We start from the raw sequence: 26,622 nt of genomic DNA, 5'->3' as shown, positions 1-26,622 counted from the left end.
GAATTAATTAGTTTATGTGAAAGATTTTAACAGATTTAGTCATTAAAAACGATCCGATTCAAGCTGAAATATGAAAAATCTACCTAATATGCCGAAAAATGTCACTTTTCAGATGGTTTTTGGTAAAAATGAAAGTGGCCGCATCCGTGTTCACCCTCAACCTTTATATATTTTATGTATTATCATAAAATACAACTTACATTTCAATATTAAGGATGAACACGAATGCGGCCACTTTCGTTTTACACGAAAACCGTCTAAAATTTAACTAAAATGCTAGAATTATGAGGATTTCAGTAATTTAGCATGACTTAATGGTGCTAGTACCGGATATATGTACATTGTATTGTCAAAAACAGCCTATATTTATGTAGCAGAAGCATTCTACTGTCCAATAAATAACTAAAGGTTTACATTTTAACAATTTTGTAAAACTGCTATATTTTGGGGCCAAAAAGGGGTCTTACTGAACCTACTCCTTTATTTAAAGGCAGCAGGAAGAAAAATATATATAATTTTATGCCAAATCTCAGGTTGATCTAAATAGGCTGGGTGACGAGCATCTTTAATTTTAAAAAGTCTACTGTTTGGTAATTTGCTCAAAACATTTTCCACACTGTTCTTGAAAGTTAAATCTTTATCCCCATAAACAATTGCTGCAGGAATCTAGAAATAGAAATTATCAGTTAGATATATAATATGTGCATTTTATTTTACTTAAAAAATCTGAACTGACTACATAACCTAAGGGGATGGTAGTTTCGTAGCCCATCAAACTGGATAAAAATCCTTAAATTTGTCAGTGCTAGATCTAAATATTCGTCAAATATTTGACACTAAACTTTGAGAAAAGATCATTACTTCTATGAAAAATAAATATGATGTCCATTATCACTGAACTAGTACACATTTTTGTATGGAATGGACAAGATAAATCTGAAGCCTCACATATAGAGGGGTCATCAGTGACCATTTGCAAAATCAACTTTGTGTCTATACCAGACATACCTATTTCACAAATAAGTCAAATTTTCCTGTATTTTTTAAACAGTCAACCCACTTAGATTGATTACTGATGGCTGATTGTCCAAAGTCTAGTGGCTAAGTGGCAAATATTTATTTATATAGAAATAAGGGCATATATTTGGCCTGCAAAAGGCAAGCTACAGATCCTTCAAGTTTTTAACTTTTTATAACATGAAAATAGAACGTTGATATTCTGACAATCCATAGCTGATATAAATACACTTCCTCTGCAACCATTAAAACCAAACTGAGGATTTGACTCAATTTCTTGCAAATGATTAATAATGATCATACATACAGGACACTCGTATATAAAATGTATTCACAAATAAAATTATTCATCAAGTATAATATAACTAAAGGCTCTAAAGAGCCTGTGTCGCTCACCTTGGTCTATGTGAATATTAAACCAAGGAAGCAGATGGATTCATGAAAAAATTGTGTTTTGGTGATCGTGATGTGTTTGTACATCTTACTTTACTGAACATTCTTGCTACTTACAATTATCTCTATCTATAATGAACTTGGCCCAGTAGTTTCAGTGGAAAATGTTAGTTAAAATTTACAAATTTTATGAAAATTGTTAAAAATTGACTATAAAGGACAATAACTCCTTAGGGGTCAATTGACCATTTCCCTCATGTTGACTTATTTGTAAATCTTACTTTGCTTAACATTATTGCTGTTTACAGTTTATCTCTATCTATAATAACCAAAAACAGCAAAATTTCCTTAAAATTACCAATTCAGGGGCAGCAACCCAACAACAAGTTGTCAGATTCATCTGAAAATTTCCGGGCAGATAGATCTTGACCTGATAAACAATTTAACCCCATGTCAGATTTGCTCTAAAGGCTGCGGTTTCAGAGTTATAAGCCAAAATCTACATTTCACCTCTATGTTCTTTTTTAAGCCATGGCAGCCATCTTGGTTGGTTGGCCAGGTCACGGGACACAATTTTTAAACTAGATACCCCAATGATGATTGTGGCTAAGTTTGGTTTAATTTGGCCCAGTAGTTTCAGAGGAGAAGATTTTTGTAAAAGATGACTAAGATTTACGAAAAATGGTTAAAAATTGACTATAAAGGGCAATAACTCCTAAAGGGGTCAACAGACCATTTTGGTCCTGTAGACTCATTTGTAGATCTTACTTTACTGAACATTTTTGCTGTTTACAGTTTATCTCTTTCTATGATAATATTCAAGATAATAACCAAAAACAGCAAAATTTCCTTAAAATTACCAATTCAGGGGTAGCAACCTATCAACGGGTTGTCCGATTCATCTCAAAATTTCAGGGCAGATAGATCTTGACCTGACAAACAATTTTACCTCAGTCAGATTTGCTCTAAATGCTTTGGTTTTTGAGTTATAAGCCAAAAACTGCATTTTACCCCATGTATGTTTTATTTTTAGCCATGGCGGCCATCTTGGTTGGTTGGCCGGGTCACCGGACACAATTTTTAAACTAGATACCCTAATAATGATTGTGGCCAAGTTTGGTATAAATTGGCCAAGTAGTTTCAGAGGAGAAGATTTTTGTAAAAGCTAACGACGGACGACGACGCCGGACGCCAAGTGATGAGAAAAGCTCACTTGGCCCTTCGGGCCAGGTGGGCTAAAAATGTATCTAGGTTAGTGATTTATTTCAGACTGCGTTTTTTTTTATACATATTGTTTGAATCCATACACATGTTACTAGACCAGATGTAAAATTCCAACAGCTGGTGAAGTCAATATTGCTGACACATATCTAACTTCTGTTATCACAAATCCATAAGTTCAAAATACGAAGGCAAACAAATATTTCAATTTCTGCAGCTTATATCTTTTTTTAATATTTACTGATGGAAATTTGTGTATCCTATTTATTAACCTTTACTTGATTCCTTTATTAGACATCCATAAATCCATGTCATACAGCTGTATAATTACATACCTGTAATTCTTTAATATACTGCTTGTAATTTTGTGGAATAACAGGAGCTACAGGTATAAATCCATGTGACTTCTTATTAGCATTTTTAGGATCACTGAGTAAAAATGGTAAAGAAAATTTTCCACTCATTGATGGACTAACAATAACAGGGCCTGTAAAGTTGATAGCTTTCATCAGCTCCTCCATAAATTTAAGTTCTTCATCATCCACATCTTTTTTATCACTGTTACCATAACCTGAAATTAAAATATTGGTTCAAAATTAAATAACAAAGTATTTATCAGTTTGAGGATAATCTGAAACTTTCTATTGATTCGTCATTTTTTTTAATAATTGCCTGTTATACCATTGTGATTTTCGTTTTATCTCAGTCCACCAAACTTCAATAATTTTATGCCATTTATGATGGATTGTATCCACTATGAAAATGTGTTTGTATCTAGTTTGTTAATCTGCTGGAACTGATATCTGAACTTGTCAAAGAAGCCAGTGGTTCTCTCCAGGAACCTCCAAAATATAAACCAACTGCCATGAAATAGACAATAGTGCTGAAAGTGGTGTTCATCACCAATCAACCAATCAAAAGCACTGCTTCTTTGCTCTTTGTTAGTTTTCCTTTTACTGTTTATGTACTGATTTAAGTCATGAACGGATACCCCATGTTTTTTTATTACATATTTTTAATCATGTCAAGATTCTTTTCAGATTCTTGATGGTACATAAAGCTCTCAAATTTACAAAGCCTATGTAACCTACATCACCACTTATCAATCTTTCAGCGATACAGGAAAAGCATGTAATAGTAACTTAATCCATAAACTCATGTCTGCAGGTATTTTTTTATTTTGAAACTCAAATAGCCTTCCAATGCAACCTAATTATCATGATTATTCAGACTTGACCTATAACATGTATAAAATTGATTTATCTTTGATAGAGACTCCTAAGATAGTGCCATTTTTTTCTATATACTTTGTAAACAACAGTATGAGTCATGAGATGTAACCTAACTAATGTGATGTCCGGTCAGAATAGGGAGGTTAAATTTTATGCCTCCTGTAAAGAGAGTGTCATACTCTTTGCAAGTTAAGATCCCTTGCAACAGCTCTTTGAGGGGTCCTTTGGTGGCCTGTAGCAAGGCAAAATTTCTGCCCCTATACAATATACCCTCATTTTCCAGTGGCAGTCTAAATTTCCCCGACCATCATCCAGGGTAGCCTTTATTATTACCTTTTGTGTTTTTTGTTATCTTATTCTCATCCTGACCATGCATGAACTATTTGCCACTGGATGTTAAGCAACCCACAATCAATCAATCAACCTAACTCATGTGTGACAAAATATTTACTTACATGTTGAATTAGAAACAGATTAAATGGTGGTTTACTGATATTTTTGGGCAGAATGTTTACTTACTAGGTAAGTCAACAGCCATAGGTGTGTAACCCATAGCTCCGATATACTGCAGTGTTTTTATTTCTGCCCAGTTTTTGGATGTAAAGCTTTGTCCATGCAGCAATACAACACCTCCTTTGCATTCTCCTTCTGGTTTTACTGTTCTTGCAAAAATATTTAAGTCCTGAAAGAAAGCGTAAAATCTAGACTATCAAAGAATATATTTACTACATTGCACAGGTTAATTGATGCATTACTCTGTTCATATTCTATCCTTCAGTGACAACCATAGACGGATCCAGGGGCCTGCTTTTTGTGGGAAAAATTTGGTTGATTATATAGGGAATCACTAAAGCACGACTGAAAAAAATTCTGGATCCACAAATGACAACTCCTTAAAATTTTTCTGGATCAGAAACAAAAAAGCCACTTTTTGGTAAAAATCATCAGTGAAGAGCAATAACTCTATTAAGAGTTAGCTGACAGTTTCTGTAATGTAGACCTATGTGTAGATCTTTTCCTGCTGATCATTTTAATTTTTTGTCAGTTATCTATCTCCTACTTCTCAATGTTATAGTCAAAAGTAAAAAAACAAAATGACTAAAATCATCATTAAAGTTGCAATAACTCCAATTACAAATCAACTGATGATTTTGGCCATGTCAGCTTATTTGCAGATCTTGTCTTGCTGATCATTTTTGCTATTCAAATTTGTTATAAATCTATATATTATAGTTTTCAAGATAATTGTCAAAAAATCTCAATATAGGTTAAAAAATATGTTTATTTTTTTCCCTTAAATAAGAACATGAAGAATGAGGTTTAGGAACATGAAGAATGAGTTTTAAGAACATGAAGAATAAGTTTTAAGAACATGAAGAATGAGTTTATATGGATCACATCTGTCAACCAAATGGTTATTCTTGTTTTACTTTCAATGTTGACATTCTTTTCCTTTTTAAAATACAAATGTAGCTGAGCATGCCTAGTTTAAGCATGACCCATCTCTAGCTAAGGGGTTAAATTGAAGGTCACATGAATATGAATTCAACTAGGTCAAATTATTCACTTGCATGTGAATAATTCATCAGTGATGTTTCTTGGCTTATTTTGAAAAAATTGAACCGAACTGGCTAATAATACCAAATTATTATTTCACTATTTCACTTTTATTAATGATTGAACCCCAAAAAAATCATATTCTAATATATCTTACATCTCGTAGCTAATGCCCCATTAAAGCATGGTTAAGATGTTTAAGCTAAAAAGATCATGTCCTTGAAATACTTACCATTACTTTAAAAGTTTTTTCTTCCACTTTCATTTTTTCAGTAGCTGACTTTACAATTTCATCTGGAATTATAACACTGTTTATGTCTACCGTTTTCCAATCAACAGCAGCCATGTTTTCTTTTTTATGTTTTTCTGGTTCCTTGTTCCCTTGTGTCTTTTCTAGTTCTTTGTTCACTTGTTGATTTTCTGGTTCCTTGTTCAATTCGACCTGTTTTTGTTCCTTGTTCACTTCTTGATTTTCTGGTTCCTTCTTAATTTCTTTTTCGGGTTCTTTCTTTAATTCTTCTAATTGTACGTCTCTAATTTTCGACTGCTGCTGAAGAATCGACTCAGTTTTTCTGTCACTCAATTTATCAAAAAAAGCAGAGTCTGTCCCCCTTTTGTATTTAAAGCCTAAGATTATTACTACTAGTAAACCGATGATAATAGCTAGAGCTGTTTTATTAATATGTACTCCAGGTGGCGTCATTGGATATAATGATCTTGCATAATCTGAAACAATTATAAGTGATACATGTAAAAATTTACATACAGACCCCATATACACTGATATAATAGATAACCGCTGTATGGTCAAGGTCATGAAGGTACAGTAATTAAATGGACTACGTCACAGAATTTGGTAAAATCTTGAATGAAAATTTGGCTCAGTGAACTATAGCCGAAATTAAAATAATAATGCATTTTCCTCTTTTATTTTCAAAATGTTACTGCATGTTTGAATTCTTTCAAAATAAGTGAATATTTGAATAAATAACTTATTTACATTTTGCATACTTATTTGTAGAGAACTAATGCAATTGTTCAGGGAATTTAACTAACTAAATCTTGACAAACTGTGCTACATACATTTAGGTTAGGATGTGATACTATTGACAAATATCTTGTGCATACCAGGGTTTCATCATGTTCATATGTTTATGTTGATTTAAAACAGTTTGTCACACACTGTAAGCTTTTTCTGTATACAAATGCAAATTAACCATACCCCATGTTGGATGAGATTGATAAATAACTAACATGACTAAAATAAATGTGCCTCTGTCACACCATAGAGATTGTTTTGCACTTACATAATTATAGTCATGATAGTTGTTTATAAAATTCTTAAGACTTCTCTGTAAAGGTAAAAAAAAAAGCAGCACTACAAACAAGCCAAAGACCATTCATTAAGATCCTACTACCATCTACAAAAAAATAAGATAGCAGTGAGATCTTGGTATGGTCGGCTTGAATATTCAATATTTCATAGTTTTCACATTCATACCACCTTGTTGTGATCCTGATAAAATCCTGTATTATACATGTTATAGCAAGTCATTATTTTGTTTGAAATTCATGACTAAGTCAACTAGTAAATGTGACTAACTGGAGCTGGGTGGTAACCCTAAGTTACTTTTTTTATTTCACAGCACTCTCTTCATACTAACGTCTAACAACCTTTCTCTTTAGCAATTCGTCAAAATATTTCACCAGCATGACCAGTTGATCAGTTTGTAGGAGAAGAATTCAAACTGCAATTTGGTAAACTGAATTGCCCTTTAAATTGCTATTATCTATCTATCTTCATGTCAAGGAGTGGACTCATTTTTGAGTGTATATACTCCAGCGTGAGTGAGTATTGTGATACCCCAAGGACCACTGAACTTGCACGGTATATCATAATCAAAGAGCTGAATAGCTCTGAGGGGAAAGACGGCCCTTGTTTCTATTTAATTTTTTTTTTTTTGGGGGGGGGGGGGTATCTTTTGATATTCTTCATATAAAGAATGATAAAAGGGAACAGCTAGAACATGCAGAAAGGTTGACAATATTGAAATCAATTGTTGTTTATGTAATTTCATTTCCTTAGTTTAGGATTCAATTTGGACCAATGGAAAAGATCTGCATCTTCTAAATCTAAACATTTGATTAAAGTTGATAGTTAATTATCTAAAATTCAACTGAATTCTGTCATTTCACAACAACTACAATATTTTTTGAAATCTTGATTGTTTACCACTGAACTGCAGGCTATGGCCATTTTCCATTTTTTGTGACAGTACTCTTGGATTTTTTAAATTTTTTTCGAAAGTGTGGACTGAAAAATCTATTCAGATTTAAATTTCCATTGATAAAGTTCCCAGTTACAACTCTCATCACAGGGAAACAGGTACTAACAAAAAACAATATGATTGATGTAAACTGTGTGAAGCTTGTTTCCAAATCCTAAATTTGAAATATTTGTAAATTTCATGAATAACAACATTTTTAATTTTTTTTTTTTTTTTTTTACCATTACAATGATTATGTTGGTACACAAAAATTTAGTTTTAATGGAAGACTACTAATCCAATGAAATGTCACATTTTAAGTGTTTAAATACATTAACTTTTATTTTAGTGGATAATTACTCATCAGTTGAGGTGCTCCTGAATTGGAGGAAGATTCTCAAAACAGAATTTTCACAGAAAAAAATCAATAAAATCGTTTCAATCCCCTATCTCATATAACCCCACGATCTTTGTTTACTTTGAAAGTTGCTGACCTACAAATTAAAGTATTGCATGTTGATGTTTGAATCATCTACAGCAATCAATATTATGTTTAGATTTAGCAAATACCAATTTGTAATTAGTGTACGATCTCTGGGAATGATTTAAATAACCAGTGAAGGATATCCCTGCTTCTGCATAGTGTGGCATTCCAAGAATGACGTCACTATAAAATGCAATGTAGGTTGGATATATTTAGAATATCTCGTCATACTGATTTTTCCGGATTGTAAAAGAAACGTAAATAGTGTAAAGGAGAGCTCAAGATACAATAATTTCGTCAGAAACAGAAGGGAAATGTGTAAAAAAAGTGTTTAAAGTCAAACTATTCATTTCTGGGTCTCCTTCTCTTCAATCTAAGTAAGATTTGTTGGGGGGTTTTCCACACTATAAAAACAAAATGAATGATGTGAGGGAATGTCACTCTGGTCAACCCCATAGGGGATTGACGGCTTGAAGCCATCTTTCCCCAAAAATGTAATGAAATTTTGATAGTCACATGGAAATTGCAGTAAAGTCCCAGCTAATTCTTTTTCATTTTCACCCAATTTACAATCTGTTGCTTCTAAGCCCATCCTGATCTCACTACAACCTTCCTACGCTAATCTACTACAATTCAGTTTGGTCAAGACTGCTCTACTAATGCTTTTGAGCATGTTAAAGTGGTCATGAGCCTCTACAATAATGAAGACCTTGACACGTCTTTGCACTAAAACTAACATGAACACCTCAATCTTATTTTTATTATAACTTTCAAATTTTTCATTATAATTGAAGTTGAACTGGGATCATGGTCCTAGGCTAGTGTGATTTTAGTCCGAGATTACTCTGACGTCCAACGGCTGTTTTGCCAGACAAGCTGGGGCCGTGGGACGTCAGAGCTCGTCCCATATCAAAAAGTGGATATTTGCCCACCCAAAATAGATGCGCTGCTTCGTCGCTTCTGGTGCCGACTGACGGCCTTGGAATTATATAAATCGAGCATCAATCTGTTCATTTTTCATTTATCTCTTCATTTATGTAAGTTTCACCTACCTGCCAACCTTTATTTTCTCATCATTAGACAGTTTTCAAAGTAACCCATCGATTTCGGCATTTTGCCTTTCATTTTCAAAGATTATCACATGACCACGAGAAAACAGTGATGATTTATGCAAATGACCACAATGTAACACCTCGTTCATTTACAATGCAAGTTATCTAAATGTCCGAGAGCTTCTGATTGTAACGTGGTCGGAACTAAATGCTTCATACCGCTCTCCTGTAAAGGAGGTGAAAAATCATGGTTTGCTACTAAGTGTTAATCATCGATCTCCTATAAAGGAGGTGAAAAATACAAATATTTGCATATTTTGAGTCTCGAGACCACAAACTCTCTCATAACATGACGTCCATTTGAAAGTGAAAGTCAAAATGCCGAAATCAATGGGTCACTGTGAAAACTGTCTGATGATGAGAAAATAAAGGTTGGCAGGTAGATGAAACTTAAGGTGGTACCTAACACTACAGGGAGATAACTCTGTAAAGTCAGCTAAACGTTTTAATAACGTTGGTTTGTTAAAGGGATATTAAGCTTCTCAATGATCAAAATGAGTGTTTGTCAAACTGCTATATAACCAGTGTAATTTTTCTGATTAAACGGTTGGTTCAAAATTTTTAAAATTTTTATATTTTTGTCAAGGGGTCAAAGTAAATACTTTGTCAAAATTTTAAGAAAATTAAACGAGCCAAATTAATTTTAGTTAAAGTGTTGGGTACCACCTTAATACATAAATGAAGAGATAAATGAAAAATGAACAGATTGATGCCCAATTTATTTAATTCCAAGGCCGTCAGTCGGCACCAGAAGCGACGAAGCAGCGCATCTATTTTGGGTGGGCAAATATCCACTTTTTGATATGGGACAAGCTCTGACGTCCCACGGCCCCAGCTTGTCTGGCAAAACAGCCGTTGGACGTCAGAGTTATATAAATCTCGGACTAGTGTGATTTAGGTATTGAGAACATTTTTAACTTTACTGTAATAAATGACAGCTTGACAAAATCAGCACTGAGCAGCTGTCCGAACCTTATGCAGTTGCCTATTATAATACTGTAAAATTTCTTATTTTCTAATAGTATATAAATTTATTTATGTTATAAATTTCCGGAAACTACAAAACAATCCCACTATAGAAAACATAAATAACAGCATTTATCAATAATGTCATCATTCTTAGAAGTTAGTAATGTATTTTTCACAACAAATATTTTAGTATGACTATATGTTTTTACCTCAAGCTATATATTTTGAGTGTAAAAAAGCGCAATTAAAGTAGCCAACAAATGTTAATCAACGTTGTCAGTAATCCGCATTCTCTTCTTATTTTACTTTTTTCATCTAGGTCATTGAGAGGATTGACAGAAATGGCAGAAGCAACTGAGAAAGAAACATGTAATTTAGTCTCAATTTATCAAAATAGGTCTTATTTTTTTACTTTGGCTATGCTTAGAATATGTTCTTCCTCTTTTGTTTCAATTGAATTCAATATATGAGCTCTCAAAAGCGGAAATCACTAAAGTTACACAAATATTGTGACAGGGGAGATAATTCTATAAACTATTTTTTTGTATTTTGACTGATTTTTAAAAACTTTCATATTCAAACTAATTAACTATATATGAACTTTTAAAGGTTCAAATAATTTATATGAGGTCTTGATAGACTTTTTTTCTTTCTGTGATGCCTTCCTAGAACTGTGTCGCAGAAAATAATTAAAATAGCCTTTCAAGACCTTATAATTATTTGAACTAACTAATACATATGAGGTAGGCGTTACCTGTGTTTTATAATTCTAACATATTTTAATGTTAAAAAAGAAACGGAATACCATAACGCTTCCAATGTTGGTCCTGTTGTTAGGGATTCGAGAGGTTATGTCATTTTAGTCATTATGTCTTTTTCAATGAAAGAGAGCCATGGTGTAGTGAGGGTGGTAAAGGGGGGGGGGTGCTTGCACGAAAAAAAACGTGAAATAAGACATAATTTTACGTTGAACATGAAATAATTTCTGTAATGAACGTTGCATGAAAGATAAATACTTTTATTTGAACCTTTTGTGACTGAGTCATGCACTGTCTTCTTGTATATATTAACTCTTTGTTTTACTTGATATTCCCGATTTAGTATACAAAATGATATAATTGGTTTACGGCTTTTAAAAAGTATTTATTGACGATCCCTGCCAAGTGTTTGAATTTTATTTGAAAAATACCGAGCAAGCAAAATAAGACTTTGAAAATCACGATGCACGTAAAATTAAATAAGCAGAACACGTTGAACGAGGCACCCGTCTTGCACGACTGAACGTCAAATAAAAAAGTAAAAACACGTTGAACGTGAAACAAAAAACGGCGATCACGTTGCACGAAAATAACCCTTTACCACCCTCTGTAGTGGTTAGGGTATCAGACTACTAACACAAAGGTTCCTTGTTCGATTCCTGTTCTAGGATAAATTCGACTCTCCCTTGACATCATTTGCAAGTATGGTCATGAGGAAACGATGATAGTCCATCGGAAGGGGATGATAAATGGCTGACCCCTGTTAAGAGAGAGCCATATCTCTTGCATGTTAAAGACACTCTTGAAGATTTCAAAAAAAGAGCAGGCGAATGCCACTCCAAGGCAGCACTTGCACCCGCATAGTGGAAAGGGATTAATATAAGTTGCAAAACTTGTTTCCCAATCCACTATAAAGAAATATGTTTAAACTAAAAATAAAAGAATAATTAAAATGAAATTGTTATTGTGCTCAGTCATTCCTATATTTGAGGGTTGTAATGGGGGTACCTTCATGACGTTTGACGGTAAAAATTCTTGCCAAATGACGTTCGACAGTAATTTTTGGTGCATGACAATAAAATGTACACTTTCTTTTAGAAGATAAATAAATCAGCTGAATTTGACAAATCACGCCTTATTATTTTTTCAAAAATAACGGTAACTACAATTATTTGAGACATCTGTCAAATCACAATAAGGATATTTTGATGAATCACGGTAAGATTTTAACCAATTTGACACTATTGGTAGCCAAAAATGACCGTTTGACGCCTGACGTTAAAGGGCATTACCACCCTCATATTTTACTAGACTTGATAAAGATATTTTTTACTCAAAGTCTCATGAAAAGCGAGACTGGAAGAAAGAAAGAGATTTCTGCGCAAATGCAGGAAAATAAAAAAAGGTAATGATTTTGAGGTCATTAGTAGATCAATTTTTTTATTTTTTTTTACTGATTTTTCTACTGTAGATTGGGACAAAGTCCCCATATGAACTATCAATCCACCAAAAAGTAAAATCACTAAAATACTGAACTCTGAGGAAAATTCGAAAAGGAAAGTTCCTAATTAAATTGCAAAATCTAAAGCTCAAACGCATCAAACAAATGGATAACAACTATCATATTCCTGACTTGGAACAGGCGTTTTCTTATGTAAAAAATGATGTATTGAACTAAACTTATTGCGCCAACATGACCAAATACTGGGGTTTAAATTTGAATATCAAATGAAATGTGTATTGTTTCCTCGATTGTCAGGTTCATTTGTATATGCAAAATCATTTGAACCAAGTTCTTGAAAAAAGCAGCATTGAAAATAATCTTTGTGAAAACTTAACTAGCATTTTATGTAGTGTTTACTTTTCAGGTGCACATACAGATATCGTGATAGAAAATCATGAATTTAACGTTCCCACAAAAGAACTGAGTCGAGCTGAACACATTCCTGACTGGGAAAAATCAATAGTAGGTATTTTTATCAATAATTCAGAATTATTGAGATAATGCATTTATATACATGATATACAACATTAAAACAAATATATGCAACAGGTACTATTTTTGAAGACAAATTTTAGAGTTTGAAAAAAAAATTATTTAACCATATCAACTAAATTATGACCTTGTTTTAAAAATTCAAATAGGGAACATACTTAAAACTAAATTATGGACAAATTTATTTCTTCATATTCCTTAACTCAGTTTGACAGCTTCAAATATTGTTCAATTCATATTTGTACTTTATAATCTATTGATATAAACAAATTATGGACTGATGCTAGGAGTAGGAACATCTAAAAATAGAAGTTTAGGTTATATTTTTATTGATATCTATGTGCATGTAATAAACAGACAAAAAAAAAACATTTGAATTCCAAGTTACCAATTTTATAATTGTCAAGAAAATACTCATGTATCTATTGTTAACATTCATTGATTTTGCTCATTTTTGAAGGATGTTTGGTAACCTTAGTAGCTTACATCATTGGGCCTCTGGTTGATATTTGTCTCATTGGCATTTGACAATCATACCACATCTCCTTATATTTATACTGATATAATATATATTTTAAAACATACAGAACAGAATAATAATTTCTCCTATTTCTTTTTATGTGCCAGGCTTACAGAGATTTAACAGGTTTTATCTTAGCTGTGAATGAGTCAATAAAAGGAAAAAAGATTAGAGATGAATATCTTATATCCGAAGTAAGTATACATGTACTTGAACTGTTTATCAAGTAATTATGGTGTCAAATGTTGCTGTGTTTTGGCCCTAGAAGGGGCAGTTTTGTAATTTTCACCATGTGTATTGTTATTGCTTCTGACAAAGCCCTGTACATTACATTTAATATGAAAGGTGAAATGTCAGAGAAGGGTAAAGTGCTTAGCAAGAATATTTAGACATTAGAAACACAGATATTTCTTGATGAACAGTATTGTTATATTTCTCTGAAGCTGTGTTTTTGTTGTCTGTAATACCTACGGATTGATAATGATTAACTGATTCTTATTGTGTGTCTTTCGCTGTACCTTTATTATTCAGCTTAATAGATCGGAAGGCATGAATACTTTCAATATCATTTAACCCATACCACATGTTAAAAAAGTGCCAGTCTTTAACCAGGATTCTCATCATTCATTTTCAATGATTTATACTTTTTTTCCAGCTAAGAACTAATTTGTTTATAAAAAATCCTAGAAGAATTCTTTATAATATTAAAGGAATGACTGTAATATTTTTTCTGTCAATGAAGAAATAACATCAAAAATGTCGTGCACACTGAATAACCTGTGTAGTACATCTTTGACTAAACTCTTATCATTTTAAATTTTGTTTTATTGATAATATATAATTGTTTGGCTAGTAGTTTAGTTTTAGTTTAAACATATTTATTTATAGTGGATTGGGAAACAAGTTTTGCAACTTATATTAATCCCTTTCCAGTTTCCACTTTGCAGGTGCGAGTGCTGCCTTGTAGCGGCATTAGCCTACTCTTTTTCGAAATCTACAAGGGTGTCTTTAACATGCAAGAGATATGGCTCTCTCTTAACACGGGTCAGCCATTTATCGTCCCCTTCCGACGGACTATCATCGTTTCCTCAAGACCATACTCGCAAATGGTGTCAAGGGAGAGCCGAAAATTGAGTTCCTGAAATTTTAATTCCGAACGGGAATCGAACCAGGAACCTTTGTGTTAGTAGTCCGATGCACTAACCACTACACCACGGCTCTCAAAGGATAGTTTCATTGACATGTTTTACAAGATTACATTAGCTATATGATTTATTTATTAAAATATTTATATACCTTTTTCAGACAGTCCAAAAGTTATCAGATTTAATAGATAAGCTTATAGGCTGGGTTGATGAAATACCACCAACAGACCAACCACAGAGATTTGGTAACACAGCTTTTAGAGATTTCTACAAAAAACTAAAAGATGTGAGTACACTTGAAAATTAAAGTACAGGGGGGGGGGGGGGACTAGGGTGTTCGTAACTTTTTGTTCACAATTTTAAACAGAATCAAATATTACAGATATGCCATCAAAATCCTGTATTGGTAGTGTAACTTTTCTTCTCATTTCCTTAGATTTCATCACACATCTGTGAACTTTTATTTATTGTTAAAGAAAAGCAGTAATTTGCATAATATATAAATATGAGATATGATTTTTTTTTATGTTCACTTAGGAAAAAAAATCCAAAGCATATTATTTCTTTTGCTTATTCATTTTTACCTCACCTAGCCCGAGCTTTTCTCATCACTTGGCATCCGTCGTCTGTCGTCGTCGTCCGTTGTCGGCGTTAACTTATTACATTTTGAACTTCTTCTAGAGAACCACTTAATGGAATGAAACCAAACATGGCATGAATGTTCATTGTGAGGTGTTTACCAAGTGTTGTTACTTTGTAGCCAATCCATCATCCAGGATGGCTGCCAGCGGGGTGACTTAGTTAACGTAGGACCCTATGGGAGATGCATACAAATGCCTTCTTCAAGAGAACCACTGAAGGTTGCCATCTAGGGACTTAGTTTGACATAGGACCCTATGGAAAATGCATACAAATGACTCCTTTTAGAGAGCCACTGAATGGAATGAAACCAAACATGGCATGAATGTTCCTTATGAGGTGTTGACCAAGAGTGTTGTTACATTTGGTACTTTGTAGCTGATCCATCATCCAAGATGGCTGCCAGTGAGGGGGGGGGGGGGGGGGAGGACTTAGTTTAACATAGGACCCTATGGGAAATACATATAAATTTCTTCTTTTAGAGAACCACTGATTTGAATGAAACCAAACATAGCATAAATGTTCCTTTCCTAATGAGATGCTGGCCAAGTGTTGTTACTTTGTAGCCAAATTTTATCTTTTTTTTATATGATTTCAAAAACCCAGGTGGAGTCAGGTGAGCGATACAGGCTCTTGAGAGCCTCTAGTTTGTTATATTTCTTACCAAAATAAATCAGAAAACATTTTTTTAATCAAATTAACACATACGATATTTATCTAACTAAGAAAACTATTTTCCATTTTAAATTCAGTAGCTCTAGTCATTTTATCCATTCTTTACATTTAGAGTCATTGTATGTGTTTTGGCAACATGTTCTAGTTACTGTCTGTTGTCTTACATTTAAACTTTCTATGATGACATTACACCTTAACCAGATTTTGATATAATAGTACATTTCAAAGAAACAATCATTGCATAGAAATTGATTGGTCATGAAATTCATGACATGAATTATATTACAGAATGCAGAAGATGAGATTAAAGCCTGCTTAGATGAGAAATATCACAAAGCTGTACCAGAAGTTGCTGTGTACTTGATAGAAGGTGTTGGTAATAGTACAAGAATTGACTATGGAACAGGTCAGCTATACGACAAAATTAATAATCAAATACTGTAAATTCATATACTTTCAGACTGATAGACATGAATGGAACTAAAATCTTAAAATAAAATTTTAAATGGAAATAGGGAATGTGTCAAACAACAAACCAACTTAAGAGCAGAAAACAGCTGGAGGCCTCCAATTGGTCTTCAACATAGCAAAAAAATCCTGCACCTGGGCTTAAGCTGGTCCCTCAACAAAAATGTAAACTAGTGATGTTCATATGGATGTCATACTCATCCCCCACCCCCTATACCTCTATCCAATGTAGACAAAACAAACACATAGCAATATGCACAAGTCCTAGTCCGATGTCAGAATAGGTAACAAAAGAAACTAAACAAAATGACAATGATACATAAATTAACAAAGGATTACTACCAGTTGTAAGCTTAATAGATTTCTTATCTGTCAAATTAAGAAAAATATTCAATGGCAAGTAGATGTAATTGATTTTTAATTTGAAATGGTATTGCAACATTTAAATTGATATTATATATTATGTTCCTTGTTAGAAAGAGATTTAGATATATACAGTTATGTCTTATATTTTAGGCCATGAATTATCCTTTGTTGCATTCCTCTGCTGTCTATTCAAGATAGGGGCTTTATCAGAAAAAGATGCCGTTGCAGTTGCATTAAATATATTTGAAAAGTAAGTTCTGCAGAATATAAAGTTAAAGCATTACATTTCTGGAAATGTCAGAACTGTGTAAGCACAGATAAGCTAGGCTACATTTGTTTTAAATGGAATAATATTTTTTTTCATCATTGACTTTCATTTTTTAGCTCACCTGGCCCAAAGGGCCAAGTGAGCTTTTCTCACCACTTGGCGTCCGTCGTCCGTCGTCGTTGTCCGTCGTCGTCCGTCGTTGTCGTCGTTAACAATTTACATTTTGAACTTCTTCTAGAGAACCACTGAATGGAATGGAACCAAACATGGCATGAATGTTCCTTATGAGGTGCTGACCAAGTGTTGTTACTTTGTAGCCGATCCATCATCCAAGATGGCCGCCAGCAGGGGACTTAGTTTAACATAGAACGCTATGGGAAATGCATACAAATGACTTCTTTTAGAGAACCACTGAATGGAATGAAACCAAACATGGCATGAATGTTCCTTATGAGGTGCTGACCAAGTGTTGTTACTTTGTTGCAGATCCATCATCCAAGATGGCCGCCAGCCGGGGACTTAGTTTAACATAGGACCCTATGGGAAATGCATACAAATGACTTCTTTTAGAGAACCACTGAATGGAATAAAACCAAACATAGCATGAATTATCCTTATGGGGTGCTGACCAAGTGTTGTTACTTTGTAGCCGATCCATCATCCAAGATGGCCCCCAGCGGGGGACTTAGTTTAACATAGGACCCTATGGGAAATGCATACAAATGACTTCTTCTAGAGAACCACTAAATGGAATAAAACCAAACATAGCATGAATGTTCCTTATGGAGTGCTGACCAAGTGTTGTTACTTTGTAGCCGATCCATTATCCAAGATGGCCGCCAGCAGGGACTTAGTTTAACATAGGACCCTATTGGAAATGCACACAAATGACTTCTTCTAGTGAACCACTGAATAGAATGAAACCAAACATGGCATGAATGTTCCTTATGATGTGCTGACCAAGTGTTGTTACTTTGTAGCCGATCCATCATCAAAGATGGCCGCCAGCAGGGGACTTAGTTTAACATAGGACCCTATGGGAAATGCATACAAATGACTTCTTTTAGAGAACCACTGAATGGAATAAAACCAAACATAGCATGAATGTTCCTTATGGGGTGCTGACCAAGTGTTGTTACTTTGTAGCCGATCCATCATCCAAGATGGCCGCCAGCGGGGGACTTAGATTAACATAGGACCCTAAGGGAAATGCATACAAATGACTTCTTTTAGAGAACCACTGAATGGAATGAAACCAAACATGGCATGAATGTTCCTTATGAGGTGCTGACCAAGTGTTGTTACTTTGTTGCTGATCCATCATCCAAGATGGCCGCCAGCCGGGGACTTAGTTTAACATAGGACCCTATGGGAAATGCATACAAATGACTTCTTGTAGAGAACCACTGAATGGAATAAAACCAAACATAGCATGAATGTTCCTTATGGGGTGCTGACCAAGTGTTGTTACTTTGTAGCTGATCCATCATCCAAGATGGCCGCCAGCGGGGGACTTAGTTTAACATAGGACCCTATGGGAAATGCATACAAATGACTTTTTCTAGAGAACCACTAAATGGAATGAAACCAAACGTAGCATGAATGTTCCTTATGGAGTGCTGACCAAGTGTTGTTACTTTGTAGTTGATCCATTATCCAAGATGGCTGCCAGCGGGGGACTTAGTTTAACATAGGACCCTATTGGAAATGCATACAAATCACTTCTTCTAGTGAACCACTGAATGGAATGAAACCAAACATGGCATGAATGTTCCTTATGTGGTGCTGACCAAGTGTTGTTACTTTGTAGCCGATCCATTATCCAAGATTGCCGCCAGCAGGGGACTTAGTTTAACATAGGACCCTATGGGAAATGCATACAAATGACTTCTTTTAGAGAACCACTGAATGGAATAAAACCAAACATTGCATGAATGTTCCTTATGAGGTGTTGACCAAGTGTTGTTACTTTGTAGCCGATCCATCATCCAAGATGGCCGCCAGCAGGGGACTTAGTTTAACATAGGACCCTATTGGAAATGCATACAAATCACTTCTTTTAGAGAACCACTGAATGGAATGAAACCAAACATAGCATGTATGTTCCTTATGGAGTGCTGACCAAGTGTTGTTACTTTGTAGCCGATCCATTATCCAAGATGGCCGCCAGCGGGGACTTAGTTTAACATAGGACCCTATGGGAAATGCATACAAATGACTTCTTTTAGAGAACTACTGAATGGAATAAAACCAAACATTGCATGAATGTTCCTTATGAGGTGCTGACCAAGTGTTGTTACTTTGTAGCCGATCCATTATCCAAGATGGCCGCCAGCAGGGGACTTAGTTTAACATAGGATCCTATGGGAAATGCATACAAATGACTTCTTTTAGAGAACCACTGAATGGAATAAAATCAAACATGGCATGAATGTTCCTTATGAGGTGCTGACCAAGTGTTGTTACTTGTAGCCGATCCGTCATCCAAGATGGCCGCCAGTGGGGGACTTTTGAATGAAATTAAACATGTTCCTTTCCTTATAAATGAGGTTGTGTTGTCACTTTTAGCCAAATTTTATATTTTTTTATATGATTTCAAAAACCCAAGTAGAATCAGGTGAGCGATACAGGCTCTTGAGAGCCTCTAGTTTGGTGTCATGATACTGTAAATTCAGAAATTATTGAGATGTTTTTATTATTGTGAAAAAAATGCAACAAAGTAATAATCGCAATAATTTCAACTCGCATTTTGAAATTTTTTATATGAATTAAACAAAACTTGTATCAATATAGCAAAAATTAAAATACCAGTTTAGTCTAAAATGACAAAATCGCAATAACAATTGCATGAAATAATTTCTGAATTTATAGTATATGGTTTTTAGAGCATTAAAAGTATACCGGTCTATGTGAGCTATTGCCATCATCTGTTCTAATGAAAAAAACAAGTTGATTTAAATCAGAATTAGCTGTTGATCATAGCTCTTAGTTTCTTATGATATTTTTTGACAATTTGTGGACATTAGATCTATGGTTCCACAGCTAATCTAAATGAAGCTAAAGATTCTAAGGAACATATTCAAATCATTGAAATGGTTTTCAGAAAGAAGCTTTTTACCTGTATTTCCCACACAGAGTTCTATTGAATTCCTGGAAATGTCAGAAGTGTGTAGCCTAGATTAGCTAGGAAATTTTGTTTTGAATCAAATGCTTTTATGTTTTTCATCATAGACTTTCATTTATTTGGTGAAAGGATACCTAATTTTTTATAAGATTACTAGTCAAACAGTCAACAAGAGCATTTTCCACCATCTGGTTCTGTTGAAAAATCTTGATTTGATCTGAATTAGCTGCTGATTTTATTTTTAAGGTCCTTGTGATATTTTTGACTAATTGCAGACCTGAGAGTTATGGTTCCACAGCTAAATCTGAATCTGAAAGAAAATAGTAGATTCTAAGGAACATGGAATAGCAATGAATTCACTGTTATCGTTATAGTTGCACATTTTTTTGATATTGAACAGAATAATTGCTATTTCAGATATTTAAAGCTGGTAAGAAAACTTCAAGTAACATACAGAATGGAACCAGCTGGTAGTCAAGGAGTATGGAGTTTAGATGATTTTCAGTTTATAGCATTTATATGGGGAAGTGCACAACTTATAGGTAATAGTCAGCAAGCGTTTTCTTCATTTGATAGAAATGGCAAAATATTTTTAAACTAAGTAGAGACAAGTTAATCATGTACATTACAGTTTTTTTTATTAAAGCATGCAAAACAAACAATTGATTAAATTGCTTGCTATATTTGTTTGGATGTTTGTAAACAACAGGTATGTAGTCTATTTCAGTCTGTTTACTATTTACTGGAATATGATTGGACAATAAACATTAAATTCATTTCATGTCAATTCTTATTGTCCAATCAAATCCCAGTATATATAAAAACAGACAGAAAATCCACCTACCTATTGTTTGCAAACAACCAAGCAAACATAGCACATGTAGCAAGCAAGTTGATCAATGTTTTGATTTGCATGCTTTTATAGAAGAACTGTAATAAAATATAAAAAACATGTCTATTGGTTTGATTTATTGTATATTCTCTAGTTAAAAGCTTTGTCCCAGTATAGATGATTATTTTGCATTTTAGGATAAGTATTTTCCACAGTACAAGTAGTTAATGAAACCAGAAATTCATCTCTTTTTTTTAATTGTACTTACTAGTAATACAATATCTTCTTTTTCTCAGGTCATAAAAGAATTTTACCAAAATCATTCGTCAAACCAGAAATAGCTGAAGGATTTTCAAAAGATTATATGTTTTTAGGCTGTATACAATATATTAATCAGGTAAGAGATTTTTTTTTGAGATAAATATGTTTGATCATTATATTTTAATGAGAACACATTATTTTGAATTGAAAAAAATATCTTTTTCATGAATACTCCATTTCCTGGTTCAAGTCCATTTTTTTAATGCTTTTATAAAAAATCATTGTAAACTTTCCCCATTGAATCTGATTTATCATTTGTGCCAACTAGTGAGTTGTTCCACACATGAAATGAAAATAAGGACCATAATAGCTGTACTTGTTCAAGTAAAAGTATTTGAGCTAAAACCAAAAGACAACACTGTAACATATAAAAAATATTCAAGTAAACCTGAATCATATAGTCAACAAGATAACATAAATTCCACACTTTCAACATCTAGAAGTAAAAGTCCACAAGATTTAAAAAGAACTCTTTAATTAACATTGGAAATGAGAGGGGATGAAAGACTTGTGGGATATTTTAGGTTAAAGAAAAATGGGGATGTTGGATATAGGGTTTGAAGTTTTGGAGAAAAATGGGGGAAAAAATATTTTAAACAAGAATGTTCCCATATTACACGGATGCCTCACTAACACTATCATTTTCCAGAAAACATAATGCCCCTCTACTATCAGAGGTGGGGCATACAAACAGGATTTAGGAAATAAGCTCTACTTTGATAAAGTTCACAGTGCTTAACTACAGATCATGTCAAAGCCTTGTTTGTTTTTATTATTATTTAGTTTATATAAACAACAGGAAATGTTTACATTGTGTATATTTTTACAGGTAAAAACTGGTCCATTTGCTGAACATTCCAATCAGTTGTGGAATATAAGTGCAGTTCCTCATTGGGAAAAAGTAAATTCAGGTCTAATTAAAATGTATAAAGCTGAGGTATGTTATGGGTTAAATATCAAAATAGATTCAAAGTTTTGTCTCTCCTATGTGTAATTTAGATAGTATGGCAACCCTTAGACATATGCATGCAAACTATGCAAAAGTTTCAGTCAGAGGTACACCTTAATCAAACCAATAGGTCATTACAAAACTGAAAAATTATTAAAGCTGCTGTGGCTAGATAAAACATTTCAAAGTCTGTGACCGTCATAGGTGAGACAAAAATCTACTGGCTGCAGATGCAAGAATCACAAGACACTAACTTAATGACAGGCTGCACAAAAATATTTTATATAGTTTTGAATTAGTAAAATACTTTAAGAAACATTTTGTTCCAATTCAAAGGTGCATACAAAACATTTATATACATGTATATGCATAGTACTTTTATGAATGAGTTAAACCATGGAAGTATTATATCGACAGGAACATCAACAAAAAATTACAGGGGCGGATCCATCCATTTTAAAAAGGGGGGGTTCCTAACCCAGGACAAAAGGGGGGTTCCAATTAGATGTCCCCATTCAAATGCATTGATCGTCCAAAAAAAAGGGGGGTTCCAACCCCTGGAACCCCCCTCTGGATCCGCGCCTGAATTAGCACATTTCCATCCCACTGATTTCTTGGCAAATAAAAGGTTCTGACTCAGTTTGTCAAGTATGTGCTTACTCCTTTGTGGGGTATGTGGGGTATCTGTGATGCAGCCTTCATCTTTTCTGTTAACTGAAGCTGGTCTTTTCACATGATTTGGTATTGAGTGTCTTTTCTACCTACCAAGGAAAATAAACACAAAAACTCCTGTGATTATTTGTGAATCGTCAAAGTAATAACAACACCTGTTTTCATTTAATAAATGAAGACAAAAGCTGAAAAGATAAAAAAAAATAGTCCATGATTAACAGAATGATATAAGATAATTAACTGCATTCGGAAGGAGGGCAAGCTTATTTTTAGTTTTGTTTAATATGTTTTAATTATTGGAACTTGGAAATCGGGAAATATCCGGTATTAAAAACTACATGTACAAGTTGGTGTTTGGGGTAAACAATGTGATCCAAATGTAGTGTGCCGGATGCTGCCAGATAGCTTAAGTTTAAGTTTTAAGATTGTTTATTTTTATCGAATGTGTTTATTTTTATCGAATGTTACAAGAAAATCTATTGTTTTCTCTATCCATCTCAATTTGAAAAATGTTTTAAACGTATTTAACAAATATGTTTTAAAGACTAAAAGAGGTTTATAATTACACACATGTGATGACCTCTACATAGCAATACCAGGTTACGAGACAAATGAATTGTTTTATCTTTTTTAATAAGTCCAAAGTTGTAAACAAACCTTTAAATTCAACCTAGTCTGAGTCTCTCTGAGATTACTTTTTACGAATGGCATTTATTAATTTATGGAAACAAAATTTGAATTTATTTATGTGTGGAAATGCTTAACAGTTCTGAAACATTTTACACCATATATTAAGGAATTTTTGTTTTGGTTTCTTGTTGAATTGCATGAAATATTTGCCATAGGACTTTACATAAACAATTAATCAAATGAAAATGTTTGATATTTTTTCCGATTAAAGCCCTTTAACATTTCCTGCCCCCGTCGCTACAGGGAACCACCTTTGAATTTATTTTTTCTGAAACACTTCAGAATTAAAATATTATAAGTAAGTAGTGTAACGCGAAAATAATTGCTGATAAAATACTTTTCCGTTTACTTCTATGAGAATTTTATGATTTTCAAGCTAAGCATTTTATGCATGTTAAGCCAATGATCCAGTCATGAATTAAACATCTTACTATTTAAATTGATTGAAGTTAAATTGAAGTTTGTATGGCTTGTAAGTATTTTTCTCTTCAGTTTTTTGTTTGTTTGGGTTGGTTTTTTTTGGTGAAAATAGTCGCGGAGAATTTGTTTCTTTGTATTTGTTTTTACTCAGCAAAACCAGAAAAACTGACATATTTGTCAACTGACATGTTCGGTTAGTGTTGTTTCCTTGAACACATCCTGCTATTTTGGTATGTTCCGTAATTACGATCAATCACAAGGCTCCAAAAAATTGATCGGAACCCATATATCCAGATGTCATGTCAAGTTAATTAATACATGCTTAATGATTTTGCGGGATCGCACTATAAACTTGTGAAGTTCGCTTGTTGGAGTTCCTGTCAATATAATACTTCCATGGTTAAACAAAACAACCATTTGCATGTCTTGATTTAAATTCATTTCATTTAAAAAAAAATCTGTTTCTTCTTTTTTTAGGTTTTAGCCAAGTGGCCTGTCATCCAGCACTTTCTATTTGGTAGTCTTTTACCATACAGTCCAGCAGAAGGATGAAATCTGGCAATAAGTTCATCACAATAAATACCTAGCTTTGCATCAGACATTCTCAAGCCAGCAATATCTGAAATAATTCTTAAAACATCTAGTAGCACGAGGCTCAATCAATGTCAAGTGCTTTATCTGTTTGTCAGACTCCATTTTATATGTACTGCACAACACTATAAAACCATTTTTTGTAACTGCTTTTGCATTGATATATATGAATAGTGTCAAAAAAAATAAAAATTGTTTAATTTTGATTTTTACTTTCTTTTTATATATCATTCTTTGTGTATTTCTATTAAAGGGCCAGTTGATTGCTTTTGAAAAGAGCAGTTTGTTATGGTGTCAAGACATTTTGGAAAGTTTAAATCCATCATTCACAATTTATAGATATATCAGAACTATTTCAGTGCATTTATCCAATAATTTTAACCACACAATAATTTCTGAATTAACGGTATCTGTTTTTCAAAATCCAGTAACCATCCTTATGAAATGGACAAGTCTTGAGCCAAAATCTCTTTGTTGTACATTAGTATTATTCTAACTTATAGTTTATAATCATTATTGTCTTTTTATACCCCCACTTTATAAATGTGGGGGTATACTGTTTTACCTGTGTCTGTCCATCCGTCAATCCATCTGTCCATCTGTTCCATGAATATTTTTTGTCACATTTTTCTCGGGAACTACATAACAAAGATTTCTGAAATTTGGTTTCAGGGTTTATATAAGCATTATAAGTCAGCTATACCGTGTGATGCCTTTTCAGATTCATCACTCAACAACTTTCTGTTTACTTAACACTTACATCATTTTACATATGACATCCAAGTTGAAAATTTTGTCACATTTTTCTCAGTATCTACATTACAAGGATTTCTGAAATTTAGGTTCAGTATTTATACAAAACCTCTGGTACCAAGTCAGAAATATGTCAGTTTTTATCAAATAGTTGGTTTCCATGTATGTTGGTGTTTGCTTTTGTTGCACTTCAGTGTTCCTGTTGTTCCTTTGTTTTCCTCTGATAGTTGTTCATGTGTATCCCTTGATTTTAGTTTGTAAACCAGATTTGTTTTCTCTCAATTGATTTATGATTTTTGAACACCGGTGTACTACTGTTGCCTTTATTTTTATTATTCTGGATAACTGTGTGATGCGTTTTCAGATTCATCACTCAACAACTTCCTGTTTACTGAAAACACTTACATAATGTTACACATGACATCCAAGTTGAATAGTTTCCTCATGTTTTTCTCAGGAACTACAATACTTGGATTTCTGAAATTTGGTTTCAGGTTTTATATAAGTCAGCAATACGGTGTGATGGGTTTTCAGATTCGTCACTCAATAACTTCCTGTTTACCGAACACTTACAGTACACTTTTGTCAGGAGTATCATCAGTGAGCAGTAGCTCACATTGTCACTTGTTATGGCCGTTGGGTTATTTTTTGTCATAGATTTCAATTTTCCAGAATTCAAAATTATTCCAGATTCAAATAATTACAAATAAGTCAACAAGACCAAAATTTTAAATTGACCCATGAAGAGTTATTGCCCTTTAAAGTATTTTTTTTGTGCAATTTTTACAAAAATCTATTCCTCTGAAATTACTTGGCTAAGTTCATAATAGGTAGAGATAATTGTAAACAGCAAGAATGTTCAGTAAAGTTAGATCTTCAGACAAGTCACCATCTGACAACAAAACAGAATTTTGCCATGTATTTTATTCTTTTCTATATTAAATGTGTGTCCTTTGTTTAATATGCACATAGACCAAGGTGAGTGACACAGGCTCTTTATAGCCTCTTATTGAATTTTCCTCTGGGTTTTGTCATTTTTACTATTTTACTTTTTTCCACCAAGATTTTGTGGCTCACTTTGAAGGTTAAAATAGATTAATGTGGTTTAATACAAAAATGAGATGTGGTATGATTGCCAATGAAAAAACTTTCCTCCAAAGTTCAAATGAAGTGGATTTAAGCA

At 33.4% G+C, this 26,622-nt stretch overlaps 3 protein-coding genes across 4 annotated transcripts in view; 1 reads left to right on the top strand and 2 right to left on the bottom strand.

Moving 5' to 3' along the window:
- The window catches only part of LOC139511923 (putative protein-lysine deacylase ABHD14B), a 140,412-nt gene that overhangs the window by 28,741 nt on the left and 85,049 nt on the right, over positions 1–26,622 (bottom strand). The window lies entirely within an intron of this gene.
- LOC139510308 (putative protein-lysine deacylase ABHD14B) lies at positions 481–10,596 on the bottom strand. Its single transcript, XM_071296813.1, has 5 exons — positions 10,462–10,596; positions 5,653–6,146; positions 4,383–4,545; positions 2,967–3,202; positions 481–666 (listed from the first exon to the last, which is right to left on the bottom strand). Exons 2-5 carry the CDS (start codon positions 6,121–6,123, stop codon positions 481–483), a joined length of 1,056 nt encoding a protein of 351 aa, XP_071152914.1. The 5' UTR covers positions 6,124–6,146; positions 10,462–10,596.
- LOC139511920 (serine/threonine-protein phosphatase 2A activator-like) lies at positions 10,531–24,892 on the top strand. 2 transcript variants are annotated; one of them, XR_011662116.1, is made up of 10 exons: positions 10,531–10,621; positions 12,879–12,976; positions 13,634–13,720; positions 14,832–14,957; positions 16,274–16,391; positions 16,970–17,069; positions 20,629–20,753; positions 21,340–21,440; positions 22,194–22,754; positions 22,905–23,749. XR_011662116.1 is itself a non-coding variant. In XM_071299083.1 (10 exons), the coding sequence occupies exons 1-10, from the start codon at positions 10,594–10,596 to the stop codon at positions 24,645–24,647; spliced, it is 966 nt and encodes a 321-aa protein (XP_071155184.1). In that variant the 5' UTR covers positions 10,534–10,593; the 3' UTR covers positions 24,648–24,892. The 2 variants fall into 2 exon arrangements, 1 of the variants encoding a protein (XP_071155184.1); XM_071299083.1 differs by lacking the exon at positions 22,905–23,749 and adding an exon at positions 24,573–24,892 and having other exon boundaries at positions 10,534–10,621; positions 22,194–22,301.

Source organism: Mytilus edulis, chromosome 2, assembly GCF_963676685.1.
Source record: "Mytilus edulis chromosome 2, xbMytEdul2.2, whole genome shotgun sequence".
NCBI lineage: Eukaryota > Metazoa > Mollusca > Bivalvia > Mytilida > Mytilidae > Mytilus > Mytilus edulis.
Note: the sequence above shows the minus strand (reverse complement) of the source record. Positions and strands in the feature narration are given on the sequence as shown.